Source organism: Coccomyxa subellipsoidea (assembly GCF_000258705.1).
Source record: "Coccomyxa subellipsoidea C-169, whole genome shotgun sequence".
NCBI lineage: Eukaryota > Viridiplantae > Chlorophyta > Trebouxiophyceae > Coccomyxaceae > Coccomyxa > Coccomyxa subellipsoidea.
The window spans coordinates 3650287-3671016 of NW_005178042.1; the positions used below are offsets into that span (position 1 = coordinate 3650287).

General features: G+C 51.9%; 4 protein-coding genes across 4 annotated transcripts; 2 read left to right on the forward strand and 2 right to left on the reverse strand.

Annotated features, from left to right (window-relative positions):
* Window positions 1-586: 586 nt before the first annotated feature.
* Window positions 587-1834, reverse strand: COCSUDRAFT_83464 (hypothetical protein; the record flags this gene model as incomplete). The annotated part of the gene is made up of 4 exons (XM_005652331.1): window positions 587-746; window positions 992-1202; window positions 1527-1640; window positions 1795-1834. The coding sequence occupies 4 exons, from the start codon at window positions 1832-1834 to the stop codon at window positions 587-589; spliced, it is 525 nt and encodes a 174-aa protein (XP_005652388.1).
* A 1090-nt stretch (window positions 1835-2924) lies between these two features.
* COCSUDRAFT_45976 (DnaJ-domain-containing protein) lies at window positions 2925-6146 on the forward strand (the record flags this gene model as incomplete). The annotated part of the gene is made up of 7 exons (XM_005652239.1): window positions 2925-3066; window positions 3281-3349; window positions 3579-3768; window positions 4396-4567; window positions 4859-4983; window positions 5230-5299; window positions 5684-6146. The coding sequence occupies 7 exons, from the start codon at window positions 2925-2927 to the stop codon at window positions 5795-5797; spliced, it is 882 nt and encodes a 293-aa protein (XP_005652296.1). The 3' UTR covers window positions 5798-6146.
* COCSUDRAFT_55736 (hypothetical protein) lies at window positions 6141-16469 on the reverse strand (the record flags this gene model as incomplete). Its single annotated transcript, XM_005652240.1, has 19 exons — window positions 6141-6242; window positions 6469-6522; window positions 6744-6814; window positions 7126-7183; window positions 7384-7557; window positions 7950-8138; window positions 8491-8608; window positions 9279-9444; window positions 9808-9934; window positions 10299-10403; window positions 11381-11518; window positions 12079-12180; window positions 13030-13213; window positions 13293-13426; window positions 13826-13953; window positions 14267-14390; window positions 14841-15002; window positions 15746-15976; window positions 16263-16469. The coding sequence occupies 19 exons, from the start codon at window positions 16467-16469 to the stop codon at window positions 6141-6143; spliced, it is 2574 nt and encodes an 857-aa protein (XP_005652297.1).
* Window positions 16470-17309: 840 nt separating this feature from the next.
* On the forward strand, window positions 17310-20421 carry COCSUDRAFT_64366 (SGNH hydrolase; the record flags this gene model as incomplete). Its single annotated transcript, XM_005652241.1, has 7 exons — window positions 17310-17382; window positions 17671-17935; window positions 18219-18369; window positions 18801-18966; window positions 19358-19517; window positions 19875-19964; window positions 20215-20421. Exons 2-7 carry the CDS (start codon window positions 17708-17710, stop codon window positions 20419-20421), a joined length of 1002 nt encoding a protein of 333 aa, XP_005652298.1. The 5' UTR covers window positions 17310-17382; window positions 17671-17707.
* Window positions 20422-20730: the final 309 nt, after the last annotated feature.

Below are 20730 nucleotides of genomic sequence, written 5' to 3' on the forward strand. Positions count from 1 at the left end.
CTCTCGTAACACAAATGCGGTAGCGTCAGGAAACTCGCGTCAAAGATATCCGATACCGAAAAATCTGATCTGATCATGTAAACAGCGTCGTGCATGCTGGCTTGCTGAAGAGCTGGGATATGTATCGTTATCTATAACTGCACAATTGCTTTCTCTTGACACAGAGCTTTAAAATAGATCGTGTGCCTGCAAACAAATGTCAATACGCATGGGCAGGATAGCCAGAATATCAAATCCACAGTGTCTACGAAATTTTCTTTGAAAGCTGGTAATTCATTGCAGGTTGCGTCCCCAAGGGCACTTCAGCCCGAACTTCCAAAGACCCCCGGGGCCTTTTGGGCCAATTGCAATACAGGCTGCATCATGCACCTAACACAAATAGGATAGTTCTCTCAACAACTCATGTTCGATTATGCCTCAGTCAAATACTGTATGAAGTATTACTACGGCATCAACCAGGTACATTGCCACTGCTACTTGCAGACACCGATACTTCACTGCATGTAGCCCGGCTTGAGCTATCCATCTGGCGATTTCAGCCAGTGCACTTCACGTGACTTCAAATAGCACAGGAAAAGATGCTCTTTCACATCAGGTTGTACAGCTCGTCCCGGCTGGTAGCAAATTGAGGGCCACCTCTGAAGCGAACGTCCAAATGCAGCCCACGGCTTTGTTCTGGCAGGCTTGGTCCCCCGGTCCGCAGTGACTTCCAAGTCTCTCGCCATATGAGGCGCACCTTCTGCCTTCTGTGCAGCGCACACCAGCAAAATCAGGGCCTTGCAGGCAATAGCATTACACTGGTGCTTTGCAGCTTGATCAGAATGCTTCAACTTGCCTCCTGATTGACCAGACAGACACATGCAACACAAGGCCACTGTGACCAAGGCTCTCAGTAGCCAGTCACAACAATCTCAGTCACAACAATCTCAGTCACATTAAATAGCAGCCACATAGTCACAAGAGCAGCAAGGAAGGTATGACTTTTGCGCACATTATAGCCATCAGCCGCTCTCTTGCAGACGGAGGACAGCTTGCCGGCAGCTGCATGGGGCTATTAGGGTAGAATGCAAAATTGAGCGGGCTCCGCTGATTCGCTGAGGTAGTTTCTTTGGAGGCGTTTGCCTTCCTTGCGCCTGCACAAATGGCCGCGCAGTGCACGGCTGCATCGAATGACTCCCAGCCCTCCAGAGTGATCTCATCACCTGTCACACGAATTATTATTACTACAATTACAAGCTTTTTCTGCCAACAGGCAACGTGCATCTGCAGACAAGCTGCAAGTGAAGGCTGCTATAATTCCTCCCCTTGTCGGATTTGCCAGGTACAAGCAAGACCCATGTGCCCACGGTGATCATTATTGGCCACATGGATGCAGGGACACATTGATGTTGTTATTCACATCAGCAAAGAGTCTATGATGCTGTTCTGGGCATACTTGAAGGCGTGCAAATAACATGCATGGGGAAAGTTTTCATTGATGGATCACTGATCAGGAAAAATGCAAGAGCATGTCTGCAGGGCAGCACCCGTGCCAGGGACTATGCAGCCGAAGGAGAGGTAGATGTCTTCATAGTCTTGCAGACCAAAGATTTTGCGCACTTTCTCCTGGAAGTTGGCACGCCCCTCCTCTCCCTGGCACACTGCAAGACAACCGGAATGTGGGACACTTTGTACGAGAGGACATTGCCCAGCATTTCGGAAAGAATCATCCAAGGCGCACTAGGTAACTTGCGTTGCAGGGGGCTGTGAGTATGCAGCTCGCAAGACCAATCTCTGCCATCTGTGACAGCTTACCGAAGATAGTGTGCACAATGCCGTTGTACACTATGTTCATTGTTGGATCCGCCTTTGGCAAGGAAGAGTAAGCGATGCGCCAGTCGGGGAGGGGGCCGTCGCAAAACCGACAAAATCGTTCCTCGCTGCAGAACTCGATGCATATTTTGATCAGTGTAAAACACAACAAGGCGCATCAGAATGGGCTTTTAAAATGAGCATCCCAACCGAGCCGCACCTTTTGCCAGCGGACTGCAGCTGCCAGCGGGCTATGCATGACTGATGAGCGTATCGAGGGCAAGTGCAAGGCTTAAGTAACGCACTGCAAGTTGCTTCAGCGTCGTCTAGGCATATCCAACAGGTGTCTTCGGACGAACAAGGGCGATCGGAAAGGCACTGCTGTCCGTCCGAATCAGTTGCTTGAGGACAATCTGGCATCACGATAGTTTTGGTATCAGAGCGAGGTATATCTGGCAGATGTACTATAGATGAGCATGAACATAGAGAAATTCAGAGACAATGCGCCGTTGCTGCCTCGAAAGATTTCATGTCGGAGGGGTCGAGAATTATCGATTGCATTGCAGCGCCCTCACTCAACTGAGGTTTTGGCTTGTGACAAGTTCTGTGGTCTTGATAAGTAGATCAAAGCGCATAGGTCTTCCAGGAAGTACTCGATAGGTTCCTTTAGCGCAGGTGTGCATTCGTCCACGTCGCTAGGCCCACTACGTTGCCCAGATTGGTTTGGAATGGTAGCTCCTGCACGAGATAGCGGAGCGCCATCGGCACGAGAGGACGCGTCTACACGAGAAAAGCGAGAACTGGTGATTGTTGCAAATGCACCTAGCTGGCTCATTGCATGCAGACTTGTTGGCCGCTCTGAATATACGCCTAGATGACAGCAAAAAGGTTTCCAGTTGGGATGTCACGTGGCCTCGATCCACTTCGTGTTCCATTTCTTATAAAAACCTATAATCTTATCAGTGTGATTGCTGGAAGGGTGCTCTTGATTTTCACTGTAATTGTCAAAATGCACCTGTGAGGTGTTCCTGGACGTGTCTGGAACCTTTTTTTTGCAACTTTTTGAGAAGCCTGTGGGATGTCTGGTATCTGATACATTGATGAGAACACAGGCAGGTGTCAGGACCGAATGTATGGGACATGCAGTCAAGTGTGTCAGCCTGTTGACTTTTGCACCATTGCTTGGCCAGGTGGTAAAGATCACACGGACTAAGGACTACTACCAGATCTTGAGCATAGAGCGGTCAGCAACAGATGACGAGATCAAGAGATCATGTGCGTGGCCAGCAGCCTTCTCCCTTTGCTATTGCCCTGAACCATAATCCTGAGCAATTCTCCATCCTGCATATGCTCAAGTCAGGTCAAATGCCCTGAGATTTTTTCTGAGGAGTTTGCGCACTGCTGTTCCCAATAGCATGCTGGTTCCAAACTGCCAAAGCTCCTGTAGTCATGTGTGGATTCTGATAACCGGACATATTGCTTGAAACAGATCGGAAGCTGGCGCTGAAGCTCCATCCAGACAAATGCGCAGTGCCAGGCGCGGATGAGGCCTTCAAAGGTGGGCCACTTGTGGAGCGTTCACGCATCCAACTTGCTCAGCAATGCCTGTATAACGCAGCTCTTGTCCTCTACAAGTAGAGTCATTGAATGGCATGTGTTCAGCTACATAGAGCACACATCATGTTCCAGGCTTCCATAGTCGCATTCGGTGCACTCACTGCCAACATTCTGCTGTCCTCTCCTGGTGCGCGCTGCTGACATGTGCGCGCATGTGCCTGCACCCGCAGCCGTGTCGCGCGCGTTCTCCTGCCTGAGCGATGCGCAGAAGCGCGCAGCGTACGACCGTTACGGGGAGGAGACCCCCGGCATGTCCGGCCGCGCAAACGGCGCCGGCCCGGGGCACCCCTTTGCGCAGCAGGAGTTTGACCCCGAGGAGCTCTTCAACATGTTCTTCAACGGCGGCTTTGGCGGGACCAGGTGTGCTGGCTGCAGACATTCTATTAGACATGAGACTTTGATGTTCGCAGTTTTCAACCTTGAGAGGCCCAGGGAAGGAGGGAAGGTGGCGTGTTTCCTACAGAGCTGTTGCAAGGAGGGGTTCAGCGTGCGATGTACTCGCTGGAAGCAGGCTGCATTGCAGAGTTGCAGCCAAGTCAATCAACAAAGGGCTAGGAGTGCATCTGTGTGCAAGCAAGCAATATGCGCATGCTTGACAGAGTCTTGTGGAGGGGTGGAGAAGTTCAGACTAGATGTGGTGATCTCATTCCATGCATGCTATCAAGAGGCCCGTGTGCCACCGTGACAGCGCCTTTTTGAGTGGGCAGTAAGTTCTGAGTAGTGGTGGTGACCTTGGTCAATGCATGCTGGCAAGGACCCTGTGCGCAGTCCATTCCTGCTATGCATGCCGCAATAGGGTGCCCATCTTGAGGTCATCTGGTTATGATTGACCAGAGGAATACAAACTTGACAGCGCCTTGTTGAAGGGGTAAGATGATGTGAAGTAATGCATGCTGTCAAAGGGCCTCTGTTGAACCTTGACAGGGGCTTTCGAGGTGTTGAGATATTCAGGCGAGAAATCAAATCTGGCTGAATGCATGTTTTCAGGGGCCCGGTGTTCCGGACGCATTTTGGTGGGGTGCCGCCGGGCGCGTGGCGGCAGGCGCCGCGGCAGCCGCAGGGGCCGCAGCAGCCGGTCAACCCAGTGACTCAGCTGTTGCACTTCCTGCCGGTCGTCCTGCTGCTGCTCTTCACCTTCCTGCAGATGCCCGGCCAACCGGTGAGCACCCTGCACCATTAGAGATTCCCCTACCAGCACTCAGAAGTTTGGGTGGTCCTTGTCAGACCTGACATCCCCATGGGATCTGCGTGCTTGAAAGCTCGCATGGCAAAGCTCTAAGCGGCAGTGAAATCCCCAGGCTGCCAGTCTGAGCTGCCAGCAGATTCAGGAGCACAGCATGCTTGGTTGGGAAGACATATACAGACCTGCCAGTATATCATGACTGCTGCTGTGTTCAGCTAATTCTGTGAGGTTATGCAACTCATATTATTGGGACATATTGCTCTGCAGGAGTACAATCTTGATAAGGTGGCGGAATACCGGAGTCAGGTGGAGACGGCGCGGCTGGGGGTGCCATTTTTTGTGAAGGATGCGGCTGCCTTCCAAAGATCTCACCCCAAGGGCGGCAGGGAGCGGTGAGTTTCAATTTCACATTCTCCTGGCCCAATCGTGCCTATGCCAGTACGCTCTGCTGGGGCTGCTTTGACTGCCATAATGTTTGAAGGGTGCATTATGCCCTGTTAAGCATTGTAGAGGGTGTTTAGTGGCTGCTGGCAGGAGCGTCGGCAACTTGAAAAAGTTGGTGGACTGCTGGATGCAGTCCGGTAAGCCTGGTGTCTTGAAATAGGGGTGCTGAGCTTTTCGGGGGTGATGATTCGCAGGGCAAGGGTGGAGAATGAGGTGGAGGCGCTGTTTAAAGAGCGGCTAGAGCAGCAGTGCTATGCTGAGCGGGTGAGTGACCGAGCCTCGTCACCTCTCCTGCAGCCAGTCAAGGAGCTGGTTTGCTGGTTTGCAACACCTTTTGCATTTCCTGATCAGAGCCAGTGACAGTACTGGCCACATCCGCGAGTCGTCTGCAAGAACACTGCGCTGACTTTTGGGAAGCCCTGCCAATTTTGGCCGTGCACATGTGTAAATCCTTTTCAAGATTCGCATACTGTACATATGCCGGCAGCGTGAATTTCACAAAACACCTCTCATGGCCGGAAAGATGTCTACGATTTACATTGCCCCATCTACCTTGCCAGTTTTGCATAGGGATGACTAACGGATGGTGTGATTGTTTTATTCTTCCTGCAGCATGCATGCATGCGATTTTTCTTCTGTATGCTACAGGTGAACCAGCAGCGGTTGTACCGATGGGGTCAGGTGGAACGTGCAAAGGCGTTCCCTCTGCCCCACTGCGAGGAGCTCAAAGCCACCTTTGGCAGCACGCGCATGTACACATAGCATTTGATTATAAATTCAAATCCCAGCACCCCGGCAGAAAGCAGCCTGTCGGATTCTGGAGGTCTACAAGTTGTGGTCTGCAGTCTAAGTAATAGTGTCAGCATTGAAAGGCTTGCGTTGAGCATAAGGTCCTGTGAACTGAGTCAACTGGGGCAACATGTAAGAGTAGCGTTGTGTGTGGACTTGAAACGTCAAGCTGCAAATTGCTTGCAAGGGTGTGTTACCGATGCTTCAGTGCTTTTGCGCTGAAACATGTAAAGTATCAAGTGCTGCAGTTTCTGACAGTTCTCATTGGTAAACGTATGCGTTCACTCGTATCCATTTGAGGGTAACAGAGGTCGCGCTAGCTATTCTTGAATTTGGAACCTGAGATTACTACTAGGCGGTCGTCTGGGTCAAACTTGTGCTGCTCTGCTGCCCGAGGCGCCAGCTTCATGTGACCATCCTGCATCACACCAAAGCACAATCAAACTTTGCTACCCCAGACTGACATGCATGACTTGACACATTTGCAGGTACATGCTATTGATATCATACCAATCTGTCCTCCATTAAGGCATGTACCATTGTAGCACAGCTTGTTTGTTTGTCCTTTAGTAGCAGCTGTACAAGTGCATCCCAATCACAAAAAGTGTGTTTCTCTACCAGCTGGGTGTATTCAGCAGCCTTACCTTGGTGATGAAGCCGATTGCAAGCTCAGCCTCCTTCCTCAGCAGCTCTGAAAGCTGCAACATGGCACTGGTGGTAATTAACCATTGCCATTTTTTTAAAATGAACTCTCCCCCAAGTGAGCAGGCCACATGCCTCACAACGCTCACAGCAACTAAAGCATGCAGCGCGTATGCTCTTTGTCAATATGCTTCAACTACTGCATTATTCAGGGGAAACTCAGCATGCAGAGATGCGTCAAGATGCTTCACAGAAGCGAAGTATGACAATTGCTGACCTGTGCAAAGGTGACTGGCTCCTCGTCCGGCAGTGCGTAGTGGATCGGCCGTCTCAGATAAATCTCCTGGCCTGCGTTCAAGAAAAGGCTAGCTATGAAACATCATTTGGGGCACCGTCAATCAGCCATGAAGATTTAAGGCGTCCTGGCATGCAACGGCACTGCTTAAGCACTGGCATGTCAGCACAGGGGGAACCATATAATTCTTATGTCTGTTTCTTTGTCTAATTTCCGATAGTTAGATGTAGATCCTCCTGGTCAGCATGAGCACAGGGATCATGGCCGCTGCTCTGGAGGTGCCACATCTCACTCCGAGAGCAGCAACCAGAAAGCATGTGCAGGTGCTGTGCCCTGGGAGTTGTGAAGGGGAAGGAGGGCGGACCTTCGCTGGAGTAGATGAAGCCTGACAGCAGTGCGGCCATCTCAGGCTCAGCCGCAACCTGCTCAAGCACAACACCCTAATCACTGCTGCATTATTGAAAACAAAATGATTCTTTTCACTGCGAAGTGGCCCTTTCTCCCCGCTGTGCCTTTACATGTCTTGCAATTTGCCTTAATGAGAACTCGATTTCAAATTCGTAAAAACCCTGCACCCTAATCCAAATTTGAAAACGATCAAATCTTGAAAACAATAAAAAACCTGCGCGATGATGCCGGCGACGAGCTCGTCGGGCTGCAGCAGCTCGGCGGTGAGCGCGTTGCGGCCCATCTTGTCGATGAGGAAGTTGGCAACCTCCACCGTCTCGGGCGCCCGCACCATCCCCACGCAGTGCGCCGGCCGGCCCTCTCCCCGGCCCTCTTGCAACAAAACCTCCTGCGCGGATATTGATCGTGCATAATTGAGACTTGTGCAGAACTTATTGTCAGGGTGATGAGGTGTGCACTTGCAAGTTGTTGACATTAGCACAGATATGCCAACTGCTTGCGCGATCAAGAGAGCTCATGTGCAACGGATGGTAATCCTTTGATGCATGCATTGGAACTCAAGATATTGTCGCAGCATTAGCTCTTGTGATCACAATTGCTCCATCCTGCCCACCACAACCAGTGCAGCAATCAGGCCTCGCTACACTCTGGCATATCGGTGCATGGGACCAAGCAATTTTGCCCACATGCATCTTCCAACTCGCAGGAATCAAGCTAGAACAGACAAACATACCAACCTTCTCGAAGAGTACATGAATGAGAAATTGAGGGCAAAGCCACCTGCGCTAGAGCAATGGTGGTGAGCGTGCGCGCGTCGGCTTCCTTGGCGGGCCCCTCGCCGGAGTCGCCGATGACCAAGGAGTCGGCGGCCGCCAGCTCAGCCGCTCGCAGGGCGTCCAGGGAGGAGGGATCGCCCTCGACCCAGCGCAACCGTACCCATGCAAACAGCCCGCTGTCCTCCGGGAAGCCCTGTTCATGTCATCATTTACGTCATGCATGCATCGCGGATATGTCACCGTGAGGTAAATAAAGATTTGTTGCAAATTCCCAGATGCAGTGCAAGCACCCATGGCCAATTTTACCGCACCCATGCAGTGATAGAATGAACTCTTCGGTATTTTCTTTGCTGGTAAAGCAGCCGGAAAGACTGGCATTGGGCCAAAACGCGCTGCATAAGAATATTGAGTGTCTGCAGAGGCACAAATACGCACAGCCCCTTACACAGGAAAGCAGAATGTATTATTGTACATGCATGCATGCGCAGACATCAGAAGGCAGGCAATAATCCGGAGCCTGCCTTGGGCCGTTCTTTGGAAATGACAGTGACGGAGCTGCCACGAGGCGCGAAGGCCGCCAGGCTGGCGATGAGGTCGCTGATGTCATCGCCAAACCAGGCAACCACCACCCGCTTTGCATCGTACGCCGCCTCTGAGTCATCCCTGCGCATCAGACCCTTTTGTGTGCCATGCTTTGCCACAGAGACTTTCTTCAGTAATGCCTAGGCCCCGGCTGGCCGGGAGCGGTATAGATGCTGAACACCGTGCTCACGATTCATTGGGTCTTGCTTGGACCTGGCAAGTCTATCAATGGGTAGGATATGTGGCAGCCTTTACCTGCACCTTGTCTGCAGACGCGCCTTGCCTCTGGCAGGAAGAGCGTGTTATAATAGTGAAAAATGCTCTCGACGGGCATGCTTTGCCTACACAACTTTCTTGCTGGCCTGACACCCATGTAAACGCCTCCGAGGTAAATCACATGCTCTAAAGTTCAATTATTCTGCAGCCGCCTAAGAGACTCACATAAGGCTGCAGAATCACACGAGCTGGAAGAGATCAATGAACATCAGATTGCGGGCACAAGGTGCATACATACATCTTCTGCCTAAGAGGTCTCCCGATCCAACGCAGACAGGATGCCCGGGGAGATAAGGCAGTAACATCAGTCCAACACAGGCTCATGGTTGTTATCCATGCAAGAGCAGGCCTTTCTCCCTTCATGGGCGCTCGCTCTGTCTGCATGTCTGCATTATCTTGAGGCATCAACTGCCCTGTCGAGCATCTTTTTAGGCATCAAATGACCTGTCAAGCATGTTTCTTGGCTTAAACTGACCTGTCCAGCATGCTGCCGAATATGGCTTGAGGAACTGGGCTCCCTTCCACAATTTCGGCCTCGATGACCGCCTTGTAGGCTGCGGCCAGCGGCGGCTGCTGCTCGACGGCGTTGCCTTCCCCGTTGCCGCGCTTCTTGCCGCTCGATTTTGCCGGCTGAAAGAAGCCTGCACAATTATGCCAGATTAGGCAAATTTTAGACCAATCTGACTTTGTCTACTTGAAGTACAGGGAATTGACTTTTTATTCAATCGCAAATTGGAACTACAAAAGCATATGTATGTATGACAGACTAATAAGTAAATTGTATTCGACGACATAATTGGACATAAGCATGGACATTTGGTGCGTTTGGAGATTGCAAAATATACTCTCCAGACAAATCAATCCTTGCCCTTGTGGCAGTGTTCATCACCGATTGTCAGGGAATATCCATGGCTAAGTATGCATAGGCCAAGGGTGTTCCCGCTTCAGTCATCATGGCAAAGCCAGGTGGAAAGGGGAAGCGATTATGAGCAAGGGAGGCGCACCGTTGGGTGCAAGGGCAATGACACGAAAGCCCTCCTCAAGTGGCTCATCCTCAGGGGGATTAATGTGCAACACTCCGCCCTTTGCCATGAACCCGATCACCACCGCAGCATCGAAACGGCGGCGTACCTGCAGAGCAAAATATCCTTAAGATGTTTTCTTGGGGATGCACCGTAAGTTTATTGTGGAATGTGCATGTATTCAGGCACAAATGCATCGGTGTTGTGGAAGGCTGACACGCCAAGAGATAAATCATGCAAGCTGTTCAAGATCTGGTTCATGGAATTGCATGCAGTGCAGAAACAGCATGGACGGTGACTGGCATGCGCTGTGGACTCTTATTTCCCAAGAGATACACCCCCCTGGAGTTGCTCGAGCTCTGCTTCCCCATAAATTGCATGTATGGTACTAGAGTATAAAGCCATCGCCGGTGATTGCCAATGGCATGGCGGGATTTTGGAAGTTATGACAAGGTGCGAGAATGATGTCAGACCTCTGTGAAGGTCATGCCCTGGAGCTCTGGGAAGCTGCGGACATAGCACTCCACACCGGTGCGTGTTTGCTGCACAATTGAGCAGTACACGCTCGCCACGCCCGGCTGCACAAATTACACTCCCCGTTATATCGGATTATTACATGCTCTAACAGGATCAGATTATTAGGATCTGATAGAGGACCAGATATTATTGATCAGATATCTGGAACAATTTGATGTTGTTGGACCAGAACAACCGTCACCCACTGCCAGGAGCTTCCAAAAAGGCAGAGCCTGTATGTCTGAGATGCAGGGGTCTGCACCCTGGGACATTCAACCTCTGCAGCAGAACAGGCAAGGCTATAAGGCAGCTGCCAGTCAGACTCGGGAGCATCAGATCAACACCATCTACCTGCTGATTTTCCAGCCTGGCTGGGAATCGGTGGTTGTCTTCAAGCACATGCAGGGCAACTACTAAATCCACTCAAAATGGTTGTCAGGGAGGGATAACTAGATGAGGTTGGCAAACCCCCCTCGCGAACAGACATCACAGATGTTTGCAAGAGGGATTTCCTACGACACCTTGTAGCTATCCCCTCTCAGAGTAAGAGCTGCCCCAATTCCAGCATCTTTATCCTGTGAATATTGGAAAAATGCTACCAACAACGGTGACTTGCCCGTCTAGTTTAGAATAATTCCCTACAGCAATCACAGAACACCACAAGAGGAATACATCGGGGTGCATATAGGAATTCCACGCAAGCTTCGTGGTGAAACCACATGCATGGCAGGCCGGTCACATCACCAGTGGTGTGGGATTCTTGCTGAGCTGCTACAACACCTGAGTCACTTCTCAGGTACAGTCTCGTAAGTGCAATTGCACGGCTGCAGAAGGCTGCAGAAGGCGCACACTGCTATGATAACCCACTTTCCACCCTAGCCTAGATTTGATTGACTGCTATAATTGGCATGATGTTAACATTGCAATCCGTTCCTGAATGGCCTGAGAGTAATGGCCAAATGCCTGATGTAATAGTATTCTCAATGACACACCTGCACATAAGCTGGTGAACAAGAGGTACATAAGATTTGCTGCGCACCGAGAAGGCTGACTGGGCGAGCAGCGTGCTCATGTCGCGGCGGCCGGAGAGTCGCGTCAGCCTCAGGCTCTGCGCGCTAGCTTCCATAATCCCCTGCATCGCACTGAACAGCTCCGCCTCCGTCCCAGCCTCAGGCGCCTGTGCAGGAGCGCATGTGACCCCTCAGCCTGATCTGGAACCGAGAAATCATCCTAATCTGGCGAGGCCCGTAAGCCTGATCTGGCATACAGCCAACGGCAGATGGAAGCAGATCCATCTGTCTATCCTGGCGCAGGTGTCGGTGGAGTGGGCTTTCCCTTCAAGTGCCCCCGATACGGATTGTTTGTTGGTGCAATCAAGTGCTCATTATCCCTGCATATCAACGACGGCTGCACGACACTCGGCACATCTTCTTGGACATACACAGAACATGCATGTAGTGTCATGCAACCATGGTTGTGTCAACTAGCCCCTTGTTGCCTAATTTATTCCGCTAGATACAGTGAGTATGGTACCCGCAATACACAGTGATCAATTCAAACCACAGAAACCGCGATAAAATCCCCAACCCGACGCATCATTGTGACCGTCCTCATGTGGAGCATTTTCTGAGAACAAGCACAAGCCCAATCCGGTCACCTTGCACAATAGTTTCCATGAGAAGGAGAGGAGTAGCCCTGAATGTGTTGCAAAGGATGATGGAGGGAACGCGCCTGCACGGCGAGGTGCTGCCTGGCCAGCCTCAGGAAGGGACGCGGCTGCGTGGAGGCTCGCGCTGACTGGACCCCCAGAATGGCCGCCACTTGCTTCATGCCCGCATCCTGCACCATCAAGCCATTCCTGTACATTTTCAAGAGCCGTGCGCTCAAAATGCCCCAAAGGTAGCAAAAGTCTCTTCTGTGCATTGGTGAGTAACGGAGCGGGGGCATGTGACCCATGTGCCCTGTAGAAAAAAGGTCGCCATGCCGTCTGCAACTGCCAAAGCCTTGCAGGCAGCTTCCTGCTGGGATGCATTCAGCAAGACTGCATTGTGATGCACTTTAATTGCGCATGCTATGTCGCGATATGCAGCAGCTGTCATCGTTCAGGAGCTCCATGACATGCATGCTTGTCTGCACATGAAGGAGACAACCTCAGCGAAGACAGGTGCTGCACGTCCGACACTCGATGGTCCAAGGAACAGGAAAGCAGCAGAAAGGGAAAGTTTGAAGGTGTTGCATGGCACATGTGCAATGTCGGCAATCAACAGGCAGTGGACAAGGAGAGTCCATGAACAGCAGTCTTGCTGCACACTGAATTTTAGACACCCCGAGAAAAAAACTGTAATAAATCTGAGAAAGGAAGCTGCCAAGCACCCAAGCGTTGTTGGGGGTGGGCCAAATTCATGTTTAGAAAATTCCCAGGGGAGAAAGATAAGAGAGGTAGAAAGCAAAAGAAAGCCCAATTCAATGTCAAAGACTGACTGCACAGTTGATGCCTAACACCCCAATATTTTCCTCCAAAAAGAATATAAACGGAAGCTGTGCGACACCTGCAAGGCTGATTGTTTGGTCATCTAGGCAGTAGATGCAATCTGCATTGTCCAGCTGTGCTCGGCTTTGGCAGCTCAAGGGCATAAAGTGGCACAGCAGAAAGCAACACGATAGCCGAAAAGAGAAGCTGCGGCGCACCTGCTCGGAGTCGGGCTGCAGCAGGATGACGGTGCGCGCTTGGCCAGCAGCCACCTTTTCCAGGTCTGCGAGGGCGTGCGGCGCCCCTGACCGCGTGTGCCACTCCAAGCTGGATCCTCGCAGCGCCCGCCGCAGCTGCACGTCCATGTCCTCCTTGTCTCTCTCCGCTAAGATCACCACCGGCCTGCGCAAAAGCACCATATTTCACAAACTTGTCACGGGAGCTCACGCATCATACCAAATAAAATCTTATGGCAGCGCACCCGTCATAAGTGTCGTCAGCGCGCTCGGTGCGGTTGAGTGCGATCTGGCGCAGCAGCGGCACTGTCTGGTCGTTCCAATTTAGGATGAGCGTGTGGTTGGCCGCCACCACGCCGTAGTTGCCGCTGCGCACGTTCTGCGGGGGGTGACATGCGGGTTAGTCATGCAATGACATCAGTGACGTGGCGGGTGAGGATCTCATGATCCTGTCTGGCCAAAGCGCGAGACAGCAAAGACCAGGCAGGGCAGTGAAGTTGGTTCCTATTGAACACCGCTGCAACCACGCTAAACCTGACGCGGCTTGGCTTGGGGTTGTAGAGTAGAAATGCGTCGCATAGATTTGGAAGCTCAGTAGTTGCACAAGACAGAACACTTCCTACTGTAAAGGGTTGCCCGCACTGTCACAGGCCATGCTGTCTGCATCAAGCATTCAAAGTACAGGCCACAGATGAACCATGGACTGCTGTTAGAAGGCTGATGTATGCAGCATGACATGCGAAGCAGGACTGGAGGGTGCTTGGAGGAGCACGCGCACCATGATAGTGCTGGTGACATCTTCGGTGATGATACCGATGACTGTTGCAAAGGTGAATGTGCCGACCAGCCACAGGACATTCATCAGGTGGGACGTCATTGCATTGACCTCGCCAATCACCGTCACACCTGAACGCAACAGCACAGGGCACAGTCGATCCCTCTCTGCTCACAAGGGCAGCAATATCCACCTCCACTTGCAGCAGCTGTTCTCCCGTTACTCCCATCTCACTACACTTGAGCCAAGCCATTTCACGCAGAAATGCCTTGTAGGTTCAGGACAAAGGCCCTTGTAATGAAGGCATTCCTTACAGGCTTCCTGATTGACAAACAGGTTCACTTCTGCATGCGGCTGCCATGTTAGGAAGACATGCAGGACATTTATACGAGGCACAGCGCAAGCAAGAGAAGAGGGGAAAGGAGCAGAAGCGAGGGCGCCCACCTGGGATCTTGTAGAGGGCGCCGTAGGCATTGATGATGCCCTCGATGACTGATTTTCCGCTGGCCCAGCTGTAGAGCACCCCTCCCACCGCACACAGCGGCAGGCCCACCAGAATTGACCACACCTGCCGCACAAAATAGCCGACATTGCACATCGCACCATTGGAACAGAAGCAGACATCATGTCAAGACTGGGATGACCACTCTCTAGATAGCCGGCACTGAGTCCCAGCAGATATTTTGCCCCTACGGATGCTAACTGGCTTGACAAGATCAACGCAAGGCAAGAACTCCGGCTGTATAATTGGAAGGAGCCAAGGGATGCGCAAAGTCGACCACCATTGGAAGAGCGAACAACGTCCCTCAGGAAGATGCCCGTGACTGCGGATCCCCACCTGCTCTCATCATACTCTGCTGCAAGCTGCAGACTGTGGAACGGCAGAACCTTGCCATACACTAGCTTGATGATGATGAGGATCATTCCTGCCTCGCTGGATGACATGAGGAAAGGCGATTTTGTGCAATCGCTGCACAAATATGCTCACATTGGCTAGTCAGGGGTCACGTGGCCGCACCAGCTTGGTGAGGGTGCCGCTGAGCATGACCTGCTGCGCGCGGAAGGCCAGGTAAGTGATCGCATGCCCCGGCAGCGACACGAGCGTTCGCAGGTGGCGGAAGAGCCGGCTGCTCACCATCAGCCGCGCCGACCCGACGCTCACCGACTGACTCGCGCCCCCCTGCGCACGCCACAAGAGATTTCAAATGTGATTTCAACTGTGATTGAAGGTGCACCCTGGAAGATTGAGATTATCGAGACTGGCCAGCTCAGAGAGCCACCCTGCGCGCACTACAGCCGGATCCATGCATATCATGCATACTCATCCGGCTGACGCTGCGGAAGACTGAGGTATGCCTTGTTGATGTCGCCTTGTCTCTCCGCAATAAGCCACGTTATCGGCTGCGGCAATTGCAAAGCGACCTCTGCAGAAGCATGTGATCTGTGGTTCATTTTTAATATCCCACAGGGATCTCTGCAGAGGTGCATGAAATCCCAGGATGTTGCTGGATCTCCCAGTTGCCGCTGTCAAGGCCATGCGCCTCAGGCCATCGCCATCGGCTTAGCATTGCTGTCAACCGTCAGGAAAGGGTTGGAGCAGGTGACTCCCCAGACACAAGCAACAGGGGTGCGGCAGTGGCAGGAATGCCATTTTTCCCTTTTCTGCGCCCTGCCCAAGGCATGCATGCTGCTTTATGCAAGGCCGGGGGCACCACAGGAAGGGATTCATTTGCCAAAGTGGGTCACTACGGCAATGCATGTCTGCAGCTGTGTCATCTTGATGCGGCCATGCATGCCTTCTCTGGCACAGGCTGGGAACCAACTCGCAGGAACCTCCTGATTTGTTGGCATTATATTCGCAAGTAGCCAGTGGGCTTGGAAGAGAAGACTTGCAGCGGGACATTATGGCAATGAACAGCGCACCTTGCCGGAGTGCTGCATGCTGAGGTGCTTGTTGGGCAGCCAAACAGAAGCCGGCGTCTGGACGCTGACTAATTCTGTCAGGGCCGCCACAACGCTCTGCACGTCCGTGGCCTCCTCTTCCAGTGTTCCCTCCTCTTCCTTCTCCTTTCCAGAACCCCCTTCTTTTTTCCCTTGTTTCGCTGCGCCGTTCTGCGCGTCCCCTTTGCCCTCATCCTTTTTGGAAGAGAGCACCTGCAGACGTGTATGTACTGCTGATATCTATATAAATGATATTGCTAGGGATCGCAAGCTGATACACTCACATCTCAGCGACAGGAGGACGCCCATTGCCTTGGATAATGCCATCTCAGCGGGAGAGGCACATTGGGCACAGCGGTCCTGTTGCAAAAGTCTTCCAAGGATGCATCCTTAGCTCGCTAGCTTTCTGGCTGTCTAAAGTTCACCCCAGCTGCATGGGGAATCAACCCAATCACAGCGAGCTTGCATGCAGGACTAGGAGCAGGTTGCAGCCAAAGACCCTACGCATGCATGGCATGGGCGTTGTGCATGCCTTGGGGATGGAGGCCTGTGTAATGCCGGCCGCGCCGCTGCCGCCAGCTGCGTCACTGGAGGCCGACCCTCCTGACGAGCTGGATGCGCGCATGGCACGGCGTGCAAGGTGAGCTGGGGTGGCAGCTGTTGCTGCTGCCAGGGCGCGGGCATTCCAGAGACCCACAAACGCCATGCTCAGGCAGAGCTCAGGGATCGTCCATGTCAGCTGGCGCAGTGCACCTGAGACAGCATTGCAAGGGAGTCTTCTTATTTTGTTTCAGGTATAGGAGGCAGGTGATGGGTCCTCTTTTGCGCATGTCTGTATCTGAATGGCGTCATGAAGCATAAGCCATGGCTTTTAGTTAGCTATGGGCTTCAAGGAGGTACCTTGGGCAAGTGAGACGATCACGCATGGCAGCAGGATGGACAACGCTGGCTGCACGAGCTGCAGGACGTGTGTATGCCTTGCTCTGCTTTCACAAGAGACAACGATCTGGTCAGGATTCCGTCGACACAGCCTGGGCTCTCCTGGTGAATGTCGCCCACGAGCCCCGTTTGCTGATGCACGCGGTAGGATTGTTGCTCTATTGAAGCCAGCTTTCAGAGGCTGCATCGATCGGTAGAATACAGCTGATTTTCTGTATGTTGTGGCATGCGCGCGCCACTCCCCCGGTATACAGGAAGTAGTAATAAACAAATTTCTTATGCAGTAGGGCGAGCCAACTGAAATCTCGGATATTAACATCTAATTCACAGGTCCGATTGCAGTCTAAAATATCAACATCAGTAGTTGTCACTTCAGTACGATCTGTGCAATGACCTGAGCAAATGGCTATATCACTCTCGTCAAGCTCCAGGTTTTCATCTGCAAATTCTTAAAGCTGTAGCTTAACAAGATAAGGATCATTTAAGAAGCCCAAGGTACGAATCAACTGTTTGCGTTCTGATGCATGGACTAGGTTTCGTGACGAAGCATGTAGGGTTTTGCCACATAAAATAAATCTAAAGTTTGCTCCGGAGAAGATTTCCCAGGGAAGAGAGGAAATTCGATATTCAGATTGAAGGCGGGTGCCCTTAAAACGCCAGAGAAGGTGTTGCTTCATCCGGTAAGATTTCAGCCTTGACCTGGAACCGATCCTGCACTAAACTGCCTTTGCTAAATTCCTCTTCATTCTGGACAGATGCTCAATGTCAGATTAATTGTTAGATTGTTCTGTGCTGACCTAGCTTGATCGACATGGTATGCCACTAGCAGTTAGTACAGCTTCCTCGAGGATGTCTGAATAGCTGGCTAGATTCTCCGTTTCTTTCTTCGACCATTTTCATACCATTTCTCCCTGGGTGTATTCTTGCCCACCGATGTCAGATGCTTGAGCAGATTGTCTGCAGTGCAGGCCAAGCTCCCTGCTGCAGTGCATTGCGACTGCAGCAATGCCGCTGCATGCGTCCACCAGGGGTGTTCTCACGTCCCTGGCCGCACTGGCTGCGGTATGGATGGTCTATAACAACCCCTTGCTGGCGCGGATGCTGCCGTGGCTCACAGGGCAGTGCAGCCCTGAAGTGGGTCCCACCTCTAGGTGGAATGACTGGTGGGGCATCGGCTGGTTGAGATTTCACAACCAGCTGGTTGATGAAGTTGTGCAGGCAGACAAAGGGGAGGTGAGTATGTAAAGGGTCTTTGAACATCCCCACAACATCTACACTACTGCCTTCTGAGCTGATCACCCTGCACTACATGAAGACTCCTTTCAGACACTTTGCATGCATGCAGCCATGCTTGCACATGGGAACACGACCTGAGCGCATGAGTGGCTGCATTGCTGCAATCCGTTCTCTTCGCCAGACATGGCACAGAAAGTGCTTAATTAGTGTCTTTCAGAGCTCGTTTGTGAGTGGCAAGGCAGGCAGAATGACTGTGTGTTTGGGCGCACCGGGTGTTCAGGGGTTTGACCTGATATTTTACGGAGACTCGATTACGGAGGACTGGAGGGGCACGTCGGGGGGCGTTCCATGGCCCATTGGCTCTGGCAGCGATGAAGTATTCCAGAAGCACTTTGCCGCCAAGTATCGCGCCGGGGTGCTCGCCATTGCAGGTGTGCACATACCTCTGTGAATACATTGTAAGCTTAAAAAAGGACCCATGCAAATGCCTGCACTGCGCGCGACATCCTGCCAAGGCTTGCTGGAAAGATATGCTTGTCAAGATAAATGACATGGCTGTGCCCAAGTCATGTTTCGTGCAACACAGCTTCAATAAATCCCTGGATGATCACCAATGCAACCCTGGCTGCAGCCGCTTTCTAACTGTTTGCAAGCAACTTTTGAGCTGCCATGCATGCGCCTCGTACGTCTTGAATGGACTGCAGTTGGCCATCATGAGGCCCCTGCAGCACGGCTGCGCATGCATTACATATCATGATGAGAACCTAACAAAGGTGAATACATCTTGAGCTGCCATGCATGCGTCTTGTGTGGCATCCTACTCTACATTATCTGCAAGTAAAGCTCTTGAGATGCCATGCAGGTGATCAAGTGGGCCATCTGTGGTGGAGGATACTGAACGGAGAGCTTCCGGCAGTGCATCAACCACGGGTTTATACGATCCTGATTGGAACAAACGACCTCAATGCAGCAGACTGCAATCAAAATGAGACCGAGCTACTCGCCACCGTGCCTGGCATTGCCGCAAGGTGGGGCCCTTGCTTCCTATCGTCAGGATTGGTTACATGCGCACAAAAGTGCTTTTCCATGATAATCAGCGACTGCTGACACCGGCTTGATGTCAATTCACGACCTGTGCATTTTTGCTGATCTTCATGCACCTTATAATGCATGCCTCACCGTTGCTATATCAGGGCAGGACCCTGTTGCACACAGTAAGCACTGCATGATTCTAATCCCTGTGCCCCGTTGCTCGGCTGCATGCACCTTGAGATTATCACGCTGTTGAAGACCAGGCTCTGCACCATTCCTCCTGCCTTGTTTTGTATAATGAAGCCTTATCAAATTTGCACTCGTGGCCCATGAAGGGAGGCAGAGCTGAGCTCTAGCACGCGCATGATGCAATCCCCTGGGGTGCAGGGTGGGCGAGATAGTGGGAATACTGAGGACGGCAGCGCCAAATGCGCATGTGCTGCTGCAAGCCGTGCTACCCAGAGGGGCGGCCTGGATTGGGCTGGCCCAATGGGAATGGCCCAATCGCTTTGCCAAGCCCATCTGGGCCCTCAATGCCAAATTTCAGGTGGGTGCCAATCTATGGCAAATAAACTTTCTGTGCACTTCTTGGCCGCTCTTTGTCTGGAGGATCTCTTCTGAAGTCCAGCCTGACAAGTGTTCACTCGGGCCTTCAAACTTGATTGCACACCAGAGCGGGTGCGTGCCAGTGAATGCACAAAAGGGCACCACTTGCATTGGTGCAAGGATGCACCGTAAATCCCATTTGTGTACTAATGATAGTGTCCAAAAGGCCTGATGGAGGGCGCTTTGGCAGCTCAGTGAGTCAATTTAACGCCTTCAGGAAGTCTGCGTTGTGGGTTTGTCATTCTTGAGTATTCAGACGCTTGGGAGCCTTGTTGCTCAACTTGTGACTGTGCTGCAGGAGATGGCTGCGGCTGACCCCTGGGTACACTATGTGGACTGTGGACCGCCCTTTGTGCTGCAGACCAAGACCGGCGTTGCTCTTCATGCGGTGCGCGTGCACTCTGGGAACTGCCCCTTAAGAGGCGAACTGACATTCGTCTCCATGCATGTCATGCATTTTGTGGCTCTGCTTTTTGCTGCATTTCTTTTGGCATTGGAGGATTTTTCTTCCAATTGTGTGCCAAGGAGTGCCGTGCCTTGCCAAGGCTTGACGCCTTAGCTGGGCTTTATGCTGGATTGTCACAACTTCATCCAAGCATTGACAATTTACCCACCGAATTTTGAATTTGACATTGCAGGACCTGCTGCCGGACGGGCTGCATCCCAATGCGGCGGGCATGGATGTGATGGCCAGCTGCCTGGAAGCTGCCATCGAGCCGCTCATGCACGAAGATGGCAGCATCGGAGCGCAGGTTGTGCATGACATTATGACATCAGATCTTGTGAGTAGTTTAAAGGGAGCAGCTGCCAACAGCAGCATCCTGGAGCTGGAGCTTGGCGCCTGAATGTTCAGCTTGCAATTGCGCCCAAGTCCCGGTACTGGATGAGATGAAGGCTATACTAGCACTTGACAATTGGTGACGGGTGAGTCAAAATAGAAATTTGGTATGGCCTTCTTGACGAGTGTATGTGTGCACTGGGATTCATCATGTATTGGCGATCCAAGTTGACAGCTAGTAGCAAGCTTTTTTGGCAAGCTTGAATTCGAAATATTGTCTTCAGCAACATGCATAATCTGCACCAGACCCAAGGGGGATCATTTGCAATCTTCTTACTATGGTCCTTCTGCAATATAACTACTGCGTCTTCTGAAG